General features: G+C 54.4%; 4 protein-coding genes across 4 annotated transcripts; 3 read left to right on the forward strand and 1 right to left on the reverse strand.

The window, feature by feature from the left end:
* Positions 1-526: 526 nt before the first annotated feature.
* On the forward strand, positions 527-2,221 carry VC83_09270 (uncharacterized protein). The gene is made up of 3 exons (XM_024472714.1): positions 527-1,452; positions 1,548-1,752; positions 1,808-2,221. Exons 1-2 carry the CDS (start codon positions 1,156-1,158, stop codon positions 1,749-1,751), a joined length of 501 nt encoding a protein of 166 aa, XP_024319826.1. The 5' UTR covers positions 527-1,155; the 3' UTR covers position 1,752; positions 1,808-2,221.
* Positions 2,222-4,305: 2,084 nt separating this feature from the next.
* VC83_09271 (uncharacterized protein) lies at positions 4,306-7,492 on the reverse strand. Its single transcript, XM_024472715.1, has one exon. The coding sequence runs from the start codon at positions 6,942-6,944 to the stop codon at positions 4,815-4,817; it is 2,130 nt and encodes a 709-aa protein (XP_024319825.1). The 5' UTR covers positions 6,945-7,492; the 3' UTR covers positions 4,306-4,814.
* Positions 7,492-8,377, forward strand: VC83_09272 (uncharacterized protein; the record flags this gene model as incomplete). The annotated part of the gene is made up of 2 exons (XM_024472716.1): positions 7,492-7,938; positions 8,168-8,377. Exons 1-2 carry the CDS (start codon positions 7,852-7,854, stop codon positions 8,375-8,377), a joined length of 297 nt encoding a protein of 98 aa, XP_024319828.1. The 5' UTR covers positions 7,492-7,851.
* An 890-nt stretch (positions 8,378-9,267) lies between these two features.
* Positions 9,268-9,657, forward strand: VC83_09273 (uncharacterized protein; the record flags this gene model as incomplete). Its single annotated transcript, XM_024472717.1, has 2 exons — positions 9,268-9,372; positions 9,499-9,657. 2 exons carry the CDS (start codon positions 9,268-9,270, stop codon positions 9,655-9,657), a joined length of 264 nt encoding a protein of 87 aa, XP_024319827.1.
* Between the last annotated feature and the right edge of the window lie 9,052 nt (positions 9,658-18,709).

Below are 18,709 nucleotides of genomic sequence, written 5' to 3' on the forward strand. Positions count from 1 at the left end.
CAGCTTGTAGTTGGTGATTGATGGTGGTAAAGGGGTTGAAGTAAGAGTTGATAATATTAGAAAGAAGAAAGGAAAGGCACGAGGAGGAATAAGGCATGTCGAAATAGGGGTATTCTTACTGTGAATCACTTCTATTACTATGAATCACTTCTTATTAAGTGATTCATTTCTACTATTATGAATCTTACGTTTACAACTATGAATCAGAATCACTTATCACTTTGACCAGTAGTGGACTCGCTGGCTTGTGGATTTCTACATAGTGACTGAGTTACGTAATTGCTGACTAGACAGGGGTGTGCGCAGTGTTTTTCGCTTAGTATTCATTCGGACACCGGCCGGTGTTCGTATACTGGAACTCGGCAGCTGGAACTCGGCAGTTGCTGTGCCAAAATGGCAGTTTCGATATCCCCCAAACACCCCCCTGTGTGTCGTGCGTCCGTGTCTTGTTTCAACGTTGCTGCAGATATGAATAATCAAATAGTTATAAGCTAACTTATAGGATTAAATATAAACAAATCATGGGATAAAGAGTTACACACGATAGAATCCCAACAAACTATATATCCTCCCCAACACCCATCACACAAGAAATCCATTCGGATCAAACACCTACCCATATCATACGAACAAATATATCTCCAATCTATTTGACACAACCTTCCGTCATCCCGCGCACTAAACTATACTACACTATTCCCGCCCACACACACCTCTCCAACACCTCTCACACGCCTCTCCCGCCCTCCATCTGCCTGCTTTTCTATGCTATCTGCGTCATCCTGCCAGAACCCTCGCCGCTTCCCAGCTTACAGCGCACATCGTCACCGCCCCCCCCCACCTTACCTTATCATGACTCTCTCTTTCATCATCGACCGAAAAAACCAGCCCTTGGCCCCTACCCCAAGCACAAAAAGCACAAATCCCTTAACCCTGCCGGCCCCCAAGCTTCATCTATCTACAACTCAAAACCTTTGACCTTCGAGACAAAACCTACGCACCACCTTCACCAAAACGCCTGAGCTGATCCCCGGATATTTCACCCAAAAGAGCACAGCTTCATATCCCAGCGTGCCCGCTGCCGTCCAGACCCTTGTCTCGACCCCGTCAACCCTCAAAACCACCACTTATTTGGATAATACCCTAACCGCCATCATGAGCGTTGTTCAGATCATCTTACGTGGACTCCAGTTTCTCTGGATCCTCCTCCTCACAGCCCTCATTGGTAACGTTCTCGCCGGCAAGACCTCCAACAACGCACCCACCAACTATGCCATGTTTACCATCGTCTTCTGCTGGATCGTCTGGATCTACGGCATGGCCGCCGCCGTCATCGAATCCGTCGCCATCCCCATCGTTCTGATCATCCTCGACGCCTTCGCCACCATGTTCACCTTCATCGCAGGCGTCGTCCTAGCGAAGAAGCTCGGTGCGCACAGCTGCAACAACCGCGTAAGTCATCCCAATTCCACACATCACGCCACTCCCCACATCATCATCCGAAACTCCCGCCAAATCCTGAGCTGAATCCAACTGACACCTCACAGGGCTACCTCGAGACCAGGCCCATTCTGCGCGACAACGGCTCCACCACCCGCCACTGCCGCGAGCTGCAAGCCAGTTGTGCGTTCTTCTGGTTCCTCTTCGCCTGCTTCATCGGTTCTATGGTCATGGCAGGCCTCAAGGGTGGATTCGGCGGCATGAAGCGCGGCGGCGGAGGTGGGGCTCCCGCGATGTCGCAGGTTCGCTAAGGTGAGACTTCCTGACCCAGTGTATTATGAGATGACAGCACTGACGTAAGTGGCAGGAATGAAAAATTCCGACAACACCCCAGTGATGTCTAACACGCTGAAGGGATTTGATTTGAGAAGGAGGGAGAGATGTTGTGTAATTTAAAAGTATGTGTCGGTGGATTGGTTGTCTAGTGAGTACGGTCTGTAGAGTTTACACACTACGATCACTACCAGTTTCGGGGCGTTGCGTTGCTGTGATTTTTCTTCTGGCTTTATCTAGGAGAACATGGGGAAAGTGAGGGGTGTATGAGTAGTGTATGGGGGAAGGGTGTTCCGACTATTTGTTTCTGGATCTAGCTAGTCGGTTGTGTAGTTGAGCAGCCCCGACTGTGTCATGAGATGAACGATGTAATTAGATAAGATGGGACTGAATAAGTAGGGTGCCTGAGTAGATAATGAATGGAGTGTTTAATGTAGATGTTTCCTAGACCTCGGCGCGATGCTTCGTAGTCGGTCTCTTTCATTCGTCACCTGAGATATAATTCGCCGATGTGATGCATTCTTCGGCATAGCTTCATATAAATAGCACCCTACCACGCCCTCAATATCCTCTGCACCTATCCTACGATAAACTATCCGAGTATAATATAAATGGTGTATGGACAAAAGTGGCACCCCCAGACGAGGCCTTACGGCTCCAGAGCAACTGCGCTCATCCCACTCCCGCACCTTGCTTCTCTTATCGCCGCACTTCTCACAACCGCCGCGTACCTCTTGTCACGCCTGTTCAAGTTCTCCCTGATTCTGTAACATATTCGCACCCCTACCATCTTTATATAACAAATGAGCAAATGAAGAGTTCCACTTCCGACCTCCTATCCCCTGCGGCAAATAGGGGGCAGCAGTATCCCATTCCGTAGTGCCGCCTTAGTGCGTCTATCTGCAGCCTTTCGTTAATTTGTAGTCAGCGGGAAACTGGCGTGCAGCTGCTTTGTTTCGGCTCTCTTGGTGGTGTGCAAACAGTCGATAAACACACGCAAGTGAATGCACGAACTTGAAAACCAAACAACTCACAAGTATTATAACAAGCCGTCTTTCTCCAAAATCCTATGAAGCCAACACACACAGTATCCCCCTCCCTCTTCTCCCACTAGGGGCTCGAGTTAGGGTTAAGGCGTTGTTCGGGAGAGCGCTATCGTCGTGTCTTGTCACCTCCACCTCCACCTCTCAACTCCGCAGCAAGGCCGCAGGGCACACTACACACTACACTCGCAGTGGCTATAACATCAGACCAACCGGTCCTGCATACACCCCCTTTCGGGAGAACCTCCAAGGCACCGCCCTCTACTAGCAAACCTAACACCATCCTAACTAGCGGGGAAGGCACTTAGTCAACGAGCCTTACAGCCACGCAAACACGACGCAAGAACTGCTCTCTAAGGTCATACTCTGTACATAAACCCATAGCTTAGCACGTCCCCATATCCTTCGGGAAGTCTTAGGGCCGCGGGTTACACCCGCGTCCCGCTGGACGTAAATAAATATCATCATCATCATCATCATCATCATCATCATCATCATCATCCACCTCTACCTCCAGCTCTTTTATTACTGCTGTCGGGTGGTTCTCACCGTCTCACTTTCTCACCACCGCACACCTTCTCACCACCTCCCTTTCCTCCGCCACCACGTACGTAGCTGTACACGCACGGCGCACGGCGCACGGCGCACCCACATCCGCATCTATTAAATAGTGTTATTGAACACGCTCTATCTTGAGTTCTGCCTATGCTTTGTTATACGGGTGGAAAGTTGTTCGAAAAGCCCATTTCGAGGTGTATTTATAGTAATGATGATGATGATGATGTGAGCGAACTGATTAAATAAACCTATACCTCTCAACCTACAACACAAGACCAACTAACGTACAGTACATGAATGGTAATATGAAACTCTCCCCCTCTCCCCCCTTTCCTCCCTCGCACTCCTCTCCCGGTCTCGCCATCTTCCCGCTCTCGCCATATCCATGCCCATGCCCCAACCTCTAACCCCATAACCCAAAAATGAAAAATCTCGACTCCCTACAAGGAAAAATTAAATAAAACAAAGAAGAACGAAAGAGAATCAGAACGGACTAATAATATACTTTATACCGAACCCCCCCTTTCAACCACGACCCCGATTACACCCCCACAAGACACCGATCCAAAAGCAACCAAAACCACCAAAACCCCGGAAAAAAAGATGATAAGACCGACCGAAATCAAAATAACCCCAAAGACACCAATCAACCACCCCAGCTCACTCTCACTCTCCTCTCACCCGTCTTCCGGCATCCAACTTTTGAATGACAAACTTTTCCCCAAGCTTTTCACCTCTCGAAAGATCCATCCCCAGCATACCCCTCACCCCCATCAACAACAAACCCCCCTTCCCCCATCCCCTCATCAAACCCCCCCTCTCTGACCACAAACCCCTCCCCCCCCTCCCCCCCACCAAACTCCCCCCACTCCCCCCCCTCACTCAAAAACCTCCCCACATCCCTCACGTCCCCCCCCGCCCTCTCCACCGCCCTCACCGCCGCCCTCCCCAACCTCCTCCTCCGTTCCGCCGCCTCGCGCTCGCGTCGCGCTTTGGTTTTCGAACTCCCACTCGGTGCCACGCCAGATAAGATCCTCGATCCATCCAGGGGCGTGAAATTGTGGAATTCGATCGTTGCCCCCCCCCCTCCTCCGCCACCACCAGCGCCGCCATTAGCAGCAGTCATAGAAGCAGTAGATACATTCTCCCTACTCCCCCCAAACGACCTACTCCTCCCATGCCCCGTCCCGCTCCTTGGCCGTCCCCCACCAGCACTCTTCGGCCGACTAGGCGGCCCTGTACTCCTCGGCCTCCCCAACACCGGTGTGCGCGACCTTGCCGTCACACCCACGGGGAGGGCGCCAGAGATGGTAGGCGCGCTGTGCTTCCGCACCATTTGGCGCATCGGCCCCCCGTTAGCGGTGGCGGGATACGCATTCGGCGTCGAGAAATTCGGCGTCGACAGCGCAGCGTGGAGGTGCTGCTGCGCTTGTGCGTGGCTTAGCGATTGCTGAGCCTGTGTGTGCGGGAGGGAGAAGGAGAGGGATGATGTAGATGCTGATGCAGTCGGCGAAGGGGATGTGCGGTGACGGCGCCGGTGCGGGGAGGGGGAGGGGATGTAGTGTGGGGGGAGGGGTGGGGGGGTTCGTGGGTTGAGTACCCGGAGCGTTGGTGCCGGAGGGGGGTGGTGGGGATGTATGCGTTTTGGGTTTGTTGGTGTTGTTGTTGCTGGTGTTGCTGGTGTTGCTGGTGTTGCCGGTGTTGTAGGTGTTGTTGTTGTTGTTGATGCTGGCGTTGTTGGTGTTGTTGTTGTTGTTGAAATTGTTGTTGGTGTTGTTGGATCTGTTGAAGTGATACTTGGGATCCGGAGGGCGACATGGTCATCATCGCGTGGCCGTTTGTATCCGTTGGCATCGATGGTGAGATGTCGAGGTCCACGTCAATATCGACCACGTCGGTGTTCATCTCATCTCCGCCCCATGGTCCTGAAGGTGCGATTTGCATAGAGAGCGATTTATGAGGCAATCTATGCCTCGACGAGCCATCATTCGCATCATCCCCCATCTCAATAACATGATTCTCCTGCGACCACCACCCATGTGCTCCATCAACCTCCACATACTCCGGCAGCGACGAAAAACTCTGATGATGCTGCTGCTGCTGCAACTGCAGCTGCCTCGCCTGGTGCTGCTGTTGTTCCTCCTCCTCCTGCTGCTCCGTCCCCTGCAACACCCCGCCAAAATCGCCACCGCCCCACCCAACACCATACGGCAACGAAAACGCATCCACAAACTTCATCTCCCCCACCTCAGCAGGGGCATGCAACATCTTCCCATTCCGCACAACCGTAAATTGCTGCTGCTGCTGCTGCGGCGGCAGCCGCGTTGTCCACGGCAAACTTCCCCCGCCCTGCTCGATTGCCGGCCCCATCGCCGCAAGCTGCGTCTGCGGCATCGACCGCGAGTGGCTCCTTGCCAGGGCACTCCTCGACCCGCCGCCGCCCATCTCGCGCTCGCTCGCACTGCTCGTATCGCTCACCCGCGCGCTCGGCGGGGGCGTCATCGGGATTCCGCCTTGTCCGAAGCCGAACTCGAAGGCTGCTGCTTCGGCGACTGCCATGCGCTGCGTCCATTCGTCGAGCGCGGCGACGGACTGGGCCTGCATTTTGGCGGGGGAGATGTTGATGGATGCTGATTTCCGGATGGCGCCGCGGCTGGCGGAGCGGCTGGGGGTGCGGATGTGGGGGTCGGTGGTTGTGACGATGTTTGGGGTGGCGGGGGAGTCTTTGGCGTGTAAGGAGGAGGAGGAGCGGGAGAAGGCTTTCTTTCTACGGAGAGAGGGTCCAGAGCCGCCGAGAGAGCCTTTGCTGGCTTTGCTATTGAGAGTCTTGGGGGTGCCGACGACAGAGTTAGCCGTCGAGGGACGCGGGTGGTTCGGCGGTGGTGACGGCGGATAGCGTGGTGATTTGAGATGTATGCCTTCTAGGCTTAGAAGGTCCGAATCGGAGATCGTGGCTCGCGTGCTGCAATGCTCGGCGAATGTTTGTTGGCGTCCCCGACTGGAGCGCAGTGGCGGTGATGCATGGGTTGGGGGAAATGAGGCCCAGGGTTGCTGTGGTTGTTGCTGTTGTTGCTGCTGTGGTTGTTGCTGTTGTTGCTGCTGTGGTTGTTGCTGTTGTTGCTGCTGTTGTTGTGGCCGGTGGTGCTCGTGCTCGTGATCGTTGTCGTGGTCCTGGTCGAGATCTTCCTGCTGCTGCTGCTGCTGCTGGTCATCTTCATCATGGTGGTGAGGCGACTGCTGCGGGGGCCGGGGGAATTGCAGCATCAGGTCGTCGGTATCTCGCGGAGAAGGTTCCGAGTGTGCACCCATCGCTGATCTAGGAAGGAAGGGCGAACAGGATGATCGAGCGTGGACCATAGCGGAAGCGGCGCCTGCACCATTGCCAGCGCCTGGGCCAGTCCCAGCTGCGCCACCGCCCATAGCGTCCGTGTCCTCAAAGGTCAGATACTGGTCGAGAAAGTCGTCGTAGGCGTCCGGGCCCGAGCCCGGCTGCCTGCCCATGCCCATTCCCATACTGCCGTCACGGAGGTGCTGCTGGAGGGCGTACGGCTGTGCAGGGTGGAAGGCCATTGCGAGCTGAGGGCGAGCGGAGGGAGGTTGAGGCGAGGTAAAAGCAACCTCTGATGGGCGAATGGAGAGCTCGCGGGGGGAGCGGGACGTGCCCACGCCTTCTTGAAGTAGATCGTGAGTGGGCTCGCTTTGGAGAAGATCTGTTCCGGACGCGCCGGCCGGGGTGTGTGGTGGAGGGTGCAACGCTTTTGGATGGGTGGGGTTGCGGTGCGGGTATGGCGAGCGATGCTAGCTCGGCGTGACCTAGGAGGTGCCAGGCTCGATTGGAGGAGGCTCGGGGGGGGTGTGGGATGTGCGACGGGTGAGAAAAGAAGTAGGAAAGGTCTCTTGGCTGGGGGGAGGCGATCGAGCCAGCAGCCGAGGAAGGCGAAACGATGATGCGGGATGGGAGACGATCAATCCGTGGAGGAGGGAATAGAGGTGAGAAGAGGGGGAGGGAGAGACAGCGGCGACGGTGTATACTTATTTATCAACGGCTGCTTGTCTCACTCACTCCCCCGTTCTGTTGTTGGTATGGCGGGGATTGGTGGAGTGGGGGCGAGAGGGGGGGGGAAGGGGGGGGACGATGAGATGTCAGGCACGCAAATAGAAAGAAGGAAGGTATCCGGATTGTCCGGAGAGCAAAATAACAGTCCGGAGAGCAAATAGCCGTCCGGAGAGCAAATAACCGTCCGGAGAGCAAAATAACACAGCCCGTGCGGCCTCGAGTTGGTTTGCTGGCGGCTTGGGAACAATGAAATTAGAAAAATGGGAGAAGCGAGGAATGTTGAGGGCTGAGTAGGAGTGACAAGCTCTATTGTCGAGATTTCTCTTTGTGGTGGACGCATATGCTCCGCCCGTATTGCGTGTTATGGGTGTGATGAGAGCCTATTAGTGTACACGGGAGGTGGTGGTGGTGGTGTGGGGGATGAGGAAGGAACGCCGAGGAGATGAGGGTATCCCCGAAGCTATGATGATGGCGATGATGGCGATGATGGCGATGATGTATGTTTGTGTATGTGAGTGAGTGAGTGTGTGAGTGAGCGTGCGAGACGTGCGAGAGCGAGTTTAGTCTAGTCGAGGTGAGAGTGCTACGTCTCACCGAGGGTGCCGCGAGCATTATTCACGACTCAGAGCTCGGAGACAGATTGGAAGATAGATTGGAAGACAGATTTTAAGACAGATTGGAAGACAGATTGGAAGATGGATTGGAAGAGGGCATTCCAGTGCTGACAGTTAGTTAGTTCTGTGCAGGAAGAGAGCGGAATAGTGGGGAGAGTGGGGAGAGTGGGGAGAGTGGGGAGAGTGGGGAGAGTGGGGAGAGTGGGGAGAGTGGGGAGAGTGGGGAGAGTGGGGAGAATGGGGATGATTGGGATAGTGGGGATAGTGGGGATAGTGGGGATAATGGGAATGGTGGGGATGGTGGGGAGAGTTGGAGAGTGGGGAGAGGATAGAGTATGAGTTGGGGGGAAGGGGGGAATGGGGGATGATTGGGTACTACCACAGCTACCATATCCACTACCATATCCACTACCTGTCTGCGTCACTACTCTATCCTAGCTGTATGGAAGGGAGTGTACCTGTTAGAACAGAAGACGATATTGTGTCTGTAGAGTAGCGCATCTGCATCTTGCATCTTGCATCTTGCATCTTGATCCTGCATCCTGCATCTTGCATCTTGCATCCTGCATCCTGCATCCTGCATGTTGCATGTCCCGCCGGCTTCGCTCGGTGAGATGGGAATACACGATCCCAACAGCCTGGATATCATATCTACTCCACTCCACATCCCACATCCCATGTCCCAGAAGCCGTATCGGGTATGATGTGGTATGCGTACTCGAGTACACGAATGGAAAATAGAAACAACCACCATCTGTTGTTGTCCTGTTTCTGTGTGTAGGGTACCTACATCCGGGTACATACCAAGCAAAATAGATATCTAGATGCACACAACATACTGTAACCCGCAATACTCGACGTGCATGTATGTACCCATCAGTCGTCGTAGTAGCTGTGTGTACGAGTGTCTCGGCTGGGTTTTGCGATGGATGCGCCGGCGAGGTGTGGGTGTTTCACTTGGGAGGGGCGTGGCGATGGGAGAGAGCCGGGGCGAGTAAGGCCGAGGAGGGAGGGAAGAGCGGCCATTGTTGGATTGGAGAAATCATGAAATGACAAACGACCGACAAATGCAGCGGGCAGAGGCAAGGGGGGGAGGGTGAGAGGAATGAGGGAAAGGGACCGAGGAGCGAGCGACCGACCGAGTGAGCGAGTGAGCGACCGACCGAGCGACCGAGTGAGCGACCGAGCGAGTGGGCGACCGAGCGACCGAGCGACCGAGGAGATGAAAGAGGTGTTGGACTTAGACTTGGACTTGGACTTGGACTTGGACGGTGGACGTGTATCGGCGGCAGTAACGCGGTCGGTGACGGGAGTTACGCGGTACAAGGTGGGTATCCGAGGAGGAAGGGGCGGGAGGGGATAGAAGCGGAAGGGGGATAGAAACGGAAGGAGGAGGACAAAGGACAAAGACGACCAGAGCAGGTAGGAGGCACTACATATAGACTCTAGACAGACGGAGAACATTCCAGCCGGCAGCACGGACACGACCATGCACGAGACCACGGCCACCGACCAGTGTCCGGGCTTGTTCAACATTCAACAGCAACCAACCGGCTCCAACAGGCCAACAGCCAACACGGGACGAGATGAGACGATGGGATGGGGCACGTGAATGAAGGGAGGTTGGTTCACGTGACGAGCAAGAAGAGGCCTTTGATATGTGTGTGGTACTCGGTATGTGTGGGGTGGGTGTATAATGTGTGGTGTGTGGGGGGAATACTGGTGACGAGAGACACATGCACCACATACACCCACCAACTTACACCCACTCACACTCACACACCACTCACACTCACACACCCACTCACACACACACACACATACACACACTACACCCACCCACACACACACTACACCCACCCACCACATACACACACTACACCACCACATACCACCCACACCCACCACATACACACACTACACCCACCCACCACATACCACCCACACCCACCACACCCACCACATACACACACTACACCCACCCACCACATACCACCCACACCCACCACATACACACCCACATACAGTACACCCACATACAGTACACCCACATACAGTACACCCACACATACTGTACACCCACACACACACCCACACCCATCACAGCCCTACAGCTCGTCGATCCCCCGCCATCTCTATCTCCTCCCTCCAGAGACAACACTGCCCGCCACTCTCTCTCTCTCTCTATCTGGGAAAGACAATCCACACACCTCATTCCTTCTTCCTGCCCCTGTCCATGGGAGATGTCGATATCATCTACGTCAACTCAGCCGTGGATTTAGGGTTAGGGGCGTGGGTGTGGGGTTGGCCTGGTCGCCTTGCGGCTGTGGCCGTACGCGCCAAGATGGGTAGACGGCGCTAGGTTTGGATGGCGGGAGGGGGGAAGTCGGCTACAAAATAGTAGTCAGCGGCTTGGGCGGAGGCTAGAAATAGACTGGACAATGGCTGCTGAACACGGATGAACACGGATGAACACGGATGAACACGGATGAACACGGATGAACACGGATTAACACGGATGAACACGGATTAACACGGATTAACACGGATTAACACGGATGAACTAACCATGGTATTTGTCAGAGGCTGTATGTATGTAGAGACGGGGGATGGAGATGGAATTTCCTGATGAGCGAATCCTTTTCTTCATAAGACGACACGGCTGAGGCTAGATAGATGGGCCGACGCCGGACACGGATGGGCTATTCTTCGATCCGCGAGGTAGGAGTGACGGCGCCGGGATGTAGACTCCTTATAGCCGATACTACCCTATGGGACGCATCATCAAACCCCAACTTCCGAACGCAGAAGTGTTTAATCCCATATCCCCAGGGCTTACCCTCCATAACTATAAAGGGATATAAGTATATAACGAGGTTGGGGTCTCCCCCTCCCCCAACACCGGACTCGGAAAGGCTCATCTGGTATCCGCGCCGCCGCATACGCCGATACTGCATAAAGCCTTGATACTTCCCCCGAACTGGACTGCGAGGTGCTGAACACGGTGTGAGTCGAGCGGCGGAAAGGACGGAGGCGATTTAAGTCTGCGGTTTGGGGATTGGATTGGTTGGGGGGTTGGGGGTTGAGGGGGGGCTGAACCCGGATGAGGCTGAGAGATCGGGGGGTACCTGAGGCTATTGGTAGGAGAAAGACTCGGGGTGGTGAGCTAATCAGGTACAGGCCGTAGACACAGAGTCTATCGATACCCAAAGACGAAAGACGGCTGAAGTGCCCAACTACCCCTCGATCGATACGCGTACCGGCATCGACGGAGTCTTGATATAGCTTCTCATGGACGCCGAACGCGGCTGCGCTACTTTAAACCCACTCAATCTTGATCTCATCCCGACGCTATACGGAGACTACGCAGACGCCGACGAGGGAGCCAACGCCGCTGATATAGCTATCTGACATGGGCCGATCCGCGATCCGCCACACCAAGGCTATGGACGGACACTACAGCTCCCCGTCATCACCCGCATCCAACCCGAAGCGGGACACCTCTGCCCCTCCCCCCACCATCAAATCTCCAATCTTATCCCCCCCATCGCCAGCACCCAGCCCAGATCGAGACTGCCTCCCCCCCGCCTCTCTCATCATCGGCGATCGATCTACCCGAGGTGAATGAAGACTGGATGCGGCACACCGGCACCCTATCCTCTCCTCTCCTTCTCATTTATCTTGTCGGAGCCACAGCGGGTGATGGCGGGGTGGAAGGGGGTAGCGGGGAGATGGTCATGCGGCCGCGAACGGTAAGGGGGGTTTCTATTTTTATAAGGGGGGGAGGGTGATGACGATGTGGTGGTTGGTTGGAGGGGCGTGGGGGAGGGTGCGTAGGGGTTAGATGGTGGATGGCTTGGGACAATGATGTGAGGGAGGGAAAGGGGGAGGGAAAGGAGGAGGGAAAGGGGAGGGGAAGGGGGAGGGAAAGGGGGAGGGAAAGTGGGAGGGGCGTGGGGGAGGGTGCGTAGTGAGATGGTGGATGGCTTGGGACAATGATGTGAGAGAGGGAAAGGGGGAGGGAAAAGGAGGACGAAGGTGGTGAGCTGATCGATGGTGTTATCTATGATGCGAGGGAAATAGGGGGTCACAGCTATTCTGAGGTTGGTTTGGCCTTGCCTCCACGCTGGCTGGTTCGCTGGGTGAGTAGGGATTTCTCGGATTTTCTTGGGCTCTCATATTGCATCCGAGCTACCTGTCTGGCTGAGTAGCTGTGGGGTTTTCCGTATGTTGTGATATTGATATTGCACCCGCCATTGGACTTCTCACATACGCCTTTGCTTTATTTTACATCCCATCTCTGCGCTTATTTGCTGTCTATCTATCTGTAGATTACTTGCCTCGAATATGGTCAAAGATGCAGATAGCCTCCGCAACGAACTCACTGGAGTCAAATACGAATATGCACGCAAGGAGGCATTAACGGCATCGAAATACGAGAGCGAGGTCTGGAAATTGAAGGCGGACAACGCGACGAGGGACCATTCGTGGAGCAAGACTTGAAGGAGTGGTTCTCTGGCTTCGAGACAAACGTCCTCGGAACAGCGATCGTCACACAGCAATTCCTGAAAGACGGAGACCGGCCAAAGGATCCTATTGTGCTGAATGTCGTGTGCATAGCAAAGCCCAAGAAATGCGCGAGAAGTTTGCAGCAGACCTTGTCACAGCGGGATTCAGATAAGTAAGTGGGCGACTTCTCGTCTCACCCCCGTACTGGACCTATTACGCCATTGTCACCCCTTGCGCTGTTGTCGTCGTTGCGCTGCTGTTGCCGTTGCGTCGTTGTTACCGCTTCGCTGTTCTTGCTGTTGCGCTACTGGCGCCGTTCAGTCCCCTGACGATGATGAATCCTACCCGGCTGGAACTTTCCCAGGGCGCTGGCAGCCCGCGCCCGCGGGTCTCGACAAGGCCGAGCACAACACCCCCTGGAAACTCGTCGAGCCCAACGTTGACACCTTCGGGCGCCACTGCTGCTCCAGCTCCGCGATCTTGCTATGCGCCGTAGCTAGCTCGGGGCGGACATTCTGATGCTCCGTTGCCTGCTCTTCGAGTTGGGCGACACGGCGGCGAGATTCCTCGAGTTGGTGCGCATATGATCATCACTTGGATCGCGCAGACGGGCTTCTTTGAGCTGGCAGAACAAGTCGTCACGCTGCTGTCACGACTGCAGTTTGTCACCGCACAATATAGTGATTTTTGGTTGTATGAGTCGCGCCATAAACACGGTAATTTCCTTTTTCTTCCCTAGGATTCCATTAGCAATTTTCCTAAGATGCTAAACGTCGACTATCCCCTTCCTCTCCCCTTTACTCACCCCTCTTCCCCAGGACTCTAGTAGAGGAAATAGTCTTAAGGTTAGACCTTATAAGTGTAAATTAAATAAAAACTATATATATATAGCCCTTTTTTTAGACTATATCTATATTTATAAGAGTTTATATAAGATTATAAATAAAGTTATAATGTGGTTTATTAGCAAGCAGTGCATATCATGAAGTGGCGCACTTAGTATCATCACACCAAAATTTATATATAAAGCTACTTTGTCACGTTTCGTTAGAAGTAACGTACATGCATAGCGAGCGGGCCAGCATAGCGAACGGGCCACTCCACCCACTTTTCACAACTTCTTACCTCTAACATCAATTTTCACAACCATCAAAGATGGAATGTTCTTCAAACGAAAGCCGTATTGTCCTTGCTCTCGAGGCATTAAAAAGAGACCCTAATCTCTCGATTCGAGCTGCAGCTAAAGTCTACCAAGTTGCCCGTACGACCCTCGAATGCCGACAAGCTGGACGGAAATCACGACGCGATATCTCTGCCAACTCGAGGAAGTTGATCAATTTAGAAGAGAAGGTGCTTGTCGATCGGATACTCGACCTAGATTCGCGAGGATTTCAGCCCCGGCTTGAAGACGTTCGAGAAATGGCCGATCGCCTCCGTACGGACTGTGACGCGTCGCATGTTGGACCATGATGGGCAGAGAACTTTGTCAAGTGCAACCCTGAGCTTACCACGCGTTTTCGGCATCGAATCGATTACCAGAGGGCCCAATGCGAAGATCCGGACGTAGTAAACGCGTGGTTCCGGCTTGTACAGAACATGATTGCTAAGTATGGCATCCAAGAGGAGGATATCTATAACTTTGACGAGACTGGGTTTCTAATGGGCATGCTCTCGAGCGCAAAGGTTGTTACAAGCTCCGAACGAAGTTCTCGGCCTCATACAAAGCAGCCAGGCAATTGAGAGTTTGTTACAGTGATCCAGGGAGTATGCGCAACTGGCTGGACACTACCTCTGTACGTGGTTGTGAAGGGCAAATTCCACCTCACATCTTGGTATCAGAACGGCCAATTCCAGAGCGATTGGAGGATCCATACAAGTACCAACGGCTGGACTACAAATGAGATTGGTTTAGATTGGATCAAGCACTTTGATCAGTGCACAAAGGCTCGTACGAAAGGTGTTTATCGCCTCTTAGTCCTTGACGGCCATACAAGCCACCACTCTACCGAATTCAACGACTACTGCAAGACTAACAGTATCCTACTGTTACGACAGAACAAGAAGGCTGGCCAACTACAGGACAGGAAGGAGGGAGGTCGCATGAGACCGGCCCTGGTACCTGGAGGGGCAGCGGGGAATAGTAGTTCCGAAAGTATCACGTGATGGACTCGCAGGATGATGAGAAGAGTCCTAAGAGTCCAGGACTCTGAGGACTCGAGTGAGTTCTGTCATACTGACATTCGTTGCACTCAGTTTGCTATCAAACTCAAGAGCAAACTTGGAAATCTCCTCCTCAAACCTACAAGTCACTATACATATTTTGGCTTATCACACCAACAACAAGAGCAATACTACTCAACGATTGCTACAACCATCTATGATTCATTACACGTCATCGCTCCTTAGTTACTGGGCCGATATGACCACATAGCATATCTCTACAACCCTCTATGATTCATTACATGACATCACTCATACTACCACATGACATATCTCTACCAACTAGAGGCCTAGGAGCATGAACGATAGCTCTAAAAGCTCCTACGAACCTCTATGATTCATTACATGTCATCGCTCTTTAGTTACCCACAAGATTGGTTAAGTTATGACATAATTTGTCTATGACATAATTTGTCTATGACATAATTTGTCTATAGGGGTACTCTGACCTTGGACCTCCTTTCACTTCCTATAGGCTACGAACCTAAGAGATGGTTCTATGGGATTCTCTTACGTCGACTACAGTTACCAAGCCTGGTAATCATGGAAAGTCTTGGAAAATGAGAGAACTACACTCCTTTAGCATAAATAGGATTGCCCTTTCCTTAAGAAAGGGCAAGCAGACAATACAGTAAATCGACTATCACATACTTCCACGTCTTTTCCAAGCTTCCAAGCATTGATCTTGTTACTCCTTGTTTCTGAAAAGTCAGTGAGTTCTTAACCTCTGACTTACCCCTGAGTTCCCAGACTCAACATTTGTTGCAACTTGTCTGAACCACTTCACTACATCACACACCTGATTGCTGCGTTGTGGAATAGTCTAAGCTACGACCCTTTGGCTCTGTTTTCTAAGACAGTGTGTTGTCTTAGTAAATTCATCCCTTCCTTGGGTGGCTAGATTCTCACATCTGGTGCACCCACCATTACACGAGGCACTGGCTCATACACAAAGCAACATGTCTGTCGTCAGTTCGAAGGGGAAAACCCCCACCACGCCAACTTCGTCTCAGAGGTCTAAGCCTGAGAATGAAGAGATGCCCGATGCACCCACCATCAACGAACTCAAGGAAACTCTACGCGTCAAGTTGCCCGACACTTACTCCGGCAACCGAAAGGAACTTGAGGTGTTTTTGCTACAGGTCGAACTGTACCAGCACTTCAATGACGAGAAGTTTCCCACCCAGGAGAGCTATGCCCTGTGGACTGCGTCCTACCTTAGGGGGGAAGCCCTGCGATGGATCGAACCATTCCTCAAGGATTATTTCAAATATGAGAGTACCAATGGAAGCATGGCAACTACGCAGACTATGTTTGGCAGCTGGAAAGGATTCTGTAAGGAAATCCGATGCATGTTCGGAGACATCGATGAGATTAAGACCGCGGAAGACCATCTGTTTGCACTTAAGCAGACTGGCAGTGCCCTACCCCTTATTATGTCGCGGCCGCGGGCGTGGCATCAAGTTGGTGCCAGAAAATTGGTCTGTGCGCAGCACCACACAAAAGATGCTACGAATGGCACCAACTCAAAACTCCACAGCCGTCGCTCCTCCAGCTACGCTTATATGGGCGAAGCTGTGCACAGGAGACTTACGTATCATATAAGCTGACAACCGATTGCATTGCTCACCAGCTCGTAAAGTTACAGGCGTTTGAAGTTGGGCTAGGTTTTGGTGGGGTCGGCCATTTTCCCATACAAAAATGAGGCGTCTCGGCAGAAATGGCACCAACCCAAAACTCCTACCTCAAGAACTGGCCGTATCTCTGGCGCAAATTGGGAATCCCCACGCAAATGATCCCTGTCACGCAGGCGCGCATGGGCCATTCCTTCGCAAATATTCCTTCGCAAATTGGGGAAACCCCCCCCCCCTTTTCCGGTCCCCATGCGCGCGCGCGCACCTCTGTATTTCTTTAGTAGAGTAATTCTGTTACCCAGCCAAAGTCCCAGCATCGGACGTACGTGATGGCAGCTACTGCCAGGTTCCCTTACCTCCGGGCGCACGGCGTGCTGCTCTGCGCCAAGTGCCAGACCGGCCTCCCGCCCACGCGCGCTAGCCAGGAGAGGCACCTCAGGCAGCCACCACACCTACTGAAGGGTTCTCAGTTGCGAGCGCAGCTCGACCTCTTCGCGACATATGAGCTCCGGCTGCCGGGCGAGGTCGAGCTGCCGCATCAGCCCTGCGCACCCATTCCAGGACTGCGGTGCCACGCGGCATTCGTGTGCGCCATCTGCGATGTCGACGGCCAGAGCCTGAGCCTTACGCGGTCGGAGCCAGCTATCAGGGCGCACGTGTCCAAGGAGCACGGGCAGAAGCCGGCCAGGCAGGCCGAGGGCAGGTCGTGGCGAAGGTGCACTATCCAGACCTTCTTCGCTGAGACCCAGCACGTCCGGTACTTCGCGGTTACAGACGACGGCAGGGCGGAAGGGGACGCAGCTACTGCTGCCATTGCCCTCGAGCCGCAGGAGCAGGACTTCTTCGAGCTGGCCGAGGAGGACGCGAACATGGTCGCAGAGGACATCAAGACGGAGGCCAACAGGGTGCACGGCTTCGACAGCTACCGCTCGGCCGTGGTCCCATGGCTGGGGCGGACGGGCATCGCAAACCACGTGCGGGGCCTGCAGAAGGACGAGATGCATGCCTCCTACACGCTGCCAAAGAGCGCAGATGAGGGAGAGCCCGAGCTGTTGCTGATGCTCGAGGTCATGGACGAGATCCTCGCTGAGGCACACGGCTGGTGCTTCGACGGGCCGGACTGCATGCTGACATGGCCGAGGCAGCTCGCACTGAGCCGCTTCCGCGAAGCGCCTGCATCATCATCATCAGCGTCAGCCAGCTACAGGGCAGGCAGGGCACGTGGCTTCGACCCCAAGAAGGAGCCCTCCACACTGCGCACAAACTTTGGGTACTGGAAGCAGTTCATGACGTACTGCTACCGCGTGGCATACTGCGGCAGCCACTTCACGCCACCTACGCCTGCTGCAACGGGAGACGGGAGTGCGGACCAGGGCAGGTGCCCCGAGGACTGGATCCGGCTGACGGACGAGCAGACAGCGGCTTGGGAGGCAGCCCTGCAGTGCACCGCTGACGGAGACCGCCCAGCCCTGAACGACGCCCTCCGGTCCCTTTGCATGGCCCTCGTCTGCCACGAGTTCAGCGGCGACCGCTTCAGATCGCCTCTCCTCAGCTTCTGCGCGATGCTCAGCGTCAAGCCGCGCACCAACTCGTGGAAGGAGCCGGGCAACTTCAACAGCTGCCTGTCCGGCCTGATCTGGGCCGTGCAGCTGCTCGTCTTCAGCACGGCCGCATACCTCGAGAGGTCGGGCGCCGGCAGCACGCTCGAGCACATCAACACCATCTGCGAGCAGTACCTGCGGCCAGACACGGAGACGCCCATGGGCGAGATACTGGGCTGGCGCCTGCTGCTGTTCGCAGTGTCGAAGGAGGGCGTGGGCTCGCACCAGGCACATTGGGACGAGGACGAGCAGATCCTCACCTACAGGGACGTCGACCTGAACATGGACGAGGTGCAGCAGCTGCTGCTGTCAGAGTTCAGGCAGGCGCAGCAGCTGCTGCACGATGAGCTCATGTTTGGCGCAACAGGCCTGCCACGGATGCACGCTTGGGCGCTTAAGGACAACCTCGATGCCGACAACTTCGGCTGGTACTTTGGCGAGCACCGGGAGAACGTGGCACTGCTGAAGCCGTTCGCGGGCTCACTGCGCAACGTTATACAGGAGTCGCAGTCACTCCGAGCATCACTCCTCGACACCACTGATGAGGATGGAGGGGCTGATGCGAGAGTCGTGTGGCGACAGAATGCCATCGACCAGTACGAGGCCGTCGCTGACGAGTTCCTCAAGCGGCTCCTCGTCCTCATCCACATGGCCTCGGGCCAGCCGCTGCGCGAGAGCGAGCTGTTCTCCCTCACCTGGC

The sequence above is a fragment of the Pseudogymnoascus destructans genome (genome assembly GCF_001641265.1).
Source record: "Pseudogymnoascus destructans isolate 20631-21 unplaced genomic scaffold scaffold_35, whole genome shotgun sequence".
Taxonomy (NCBI): domain Eukaryota; kingdom Fungi; phylum Ascomycota; class Leotiomycetes; order Thelebolales; family Thelebolaceae; genus Pseudogymnoascus; species Pseudogymnoascus destructans.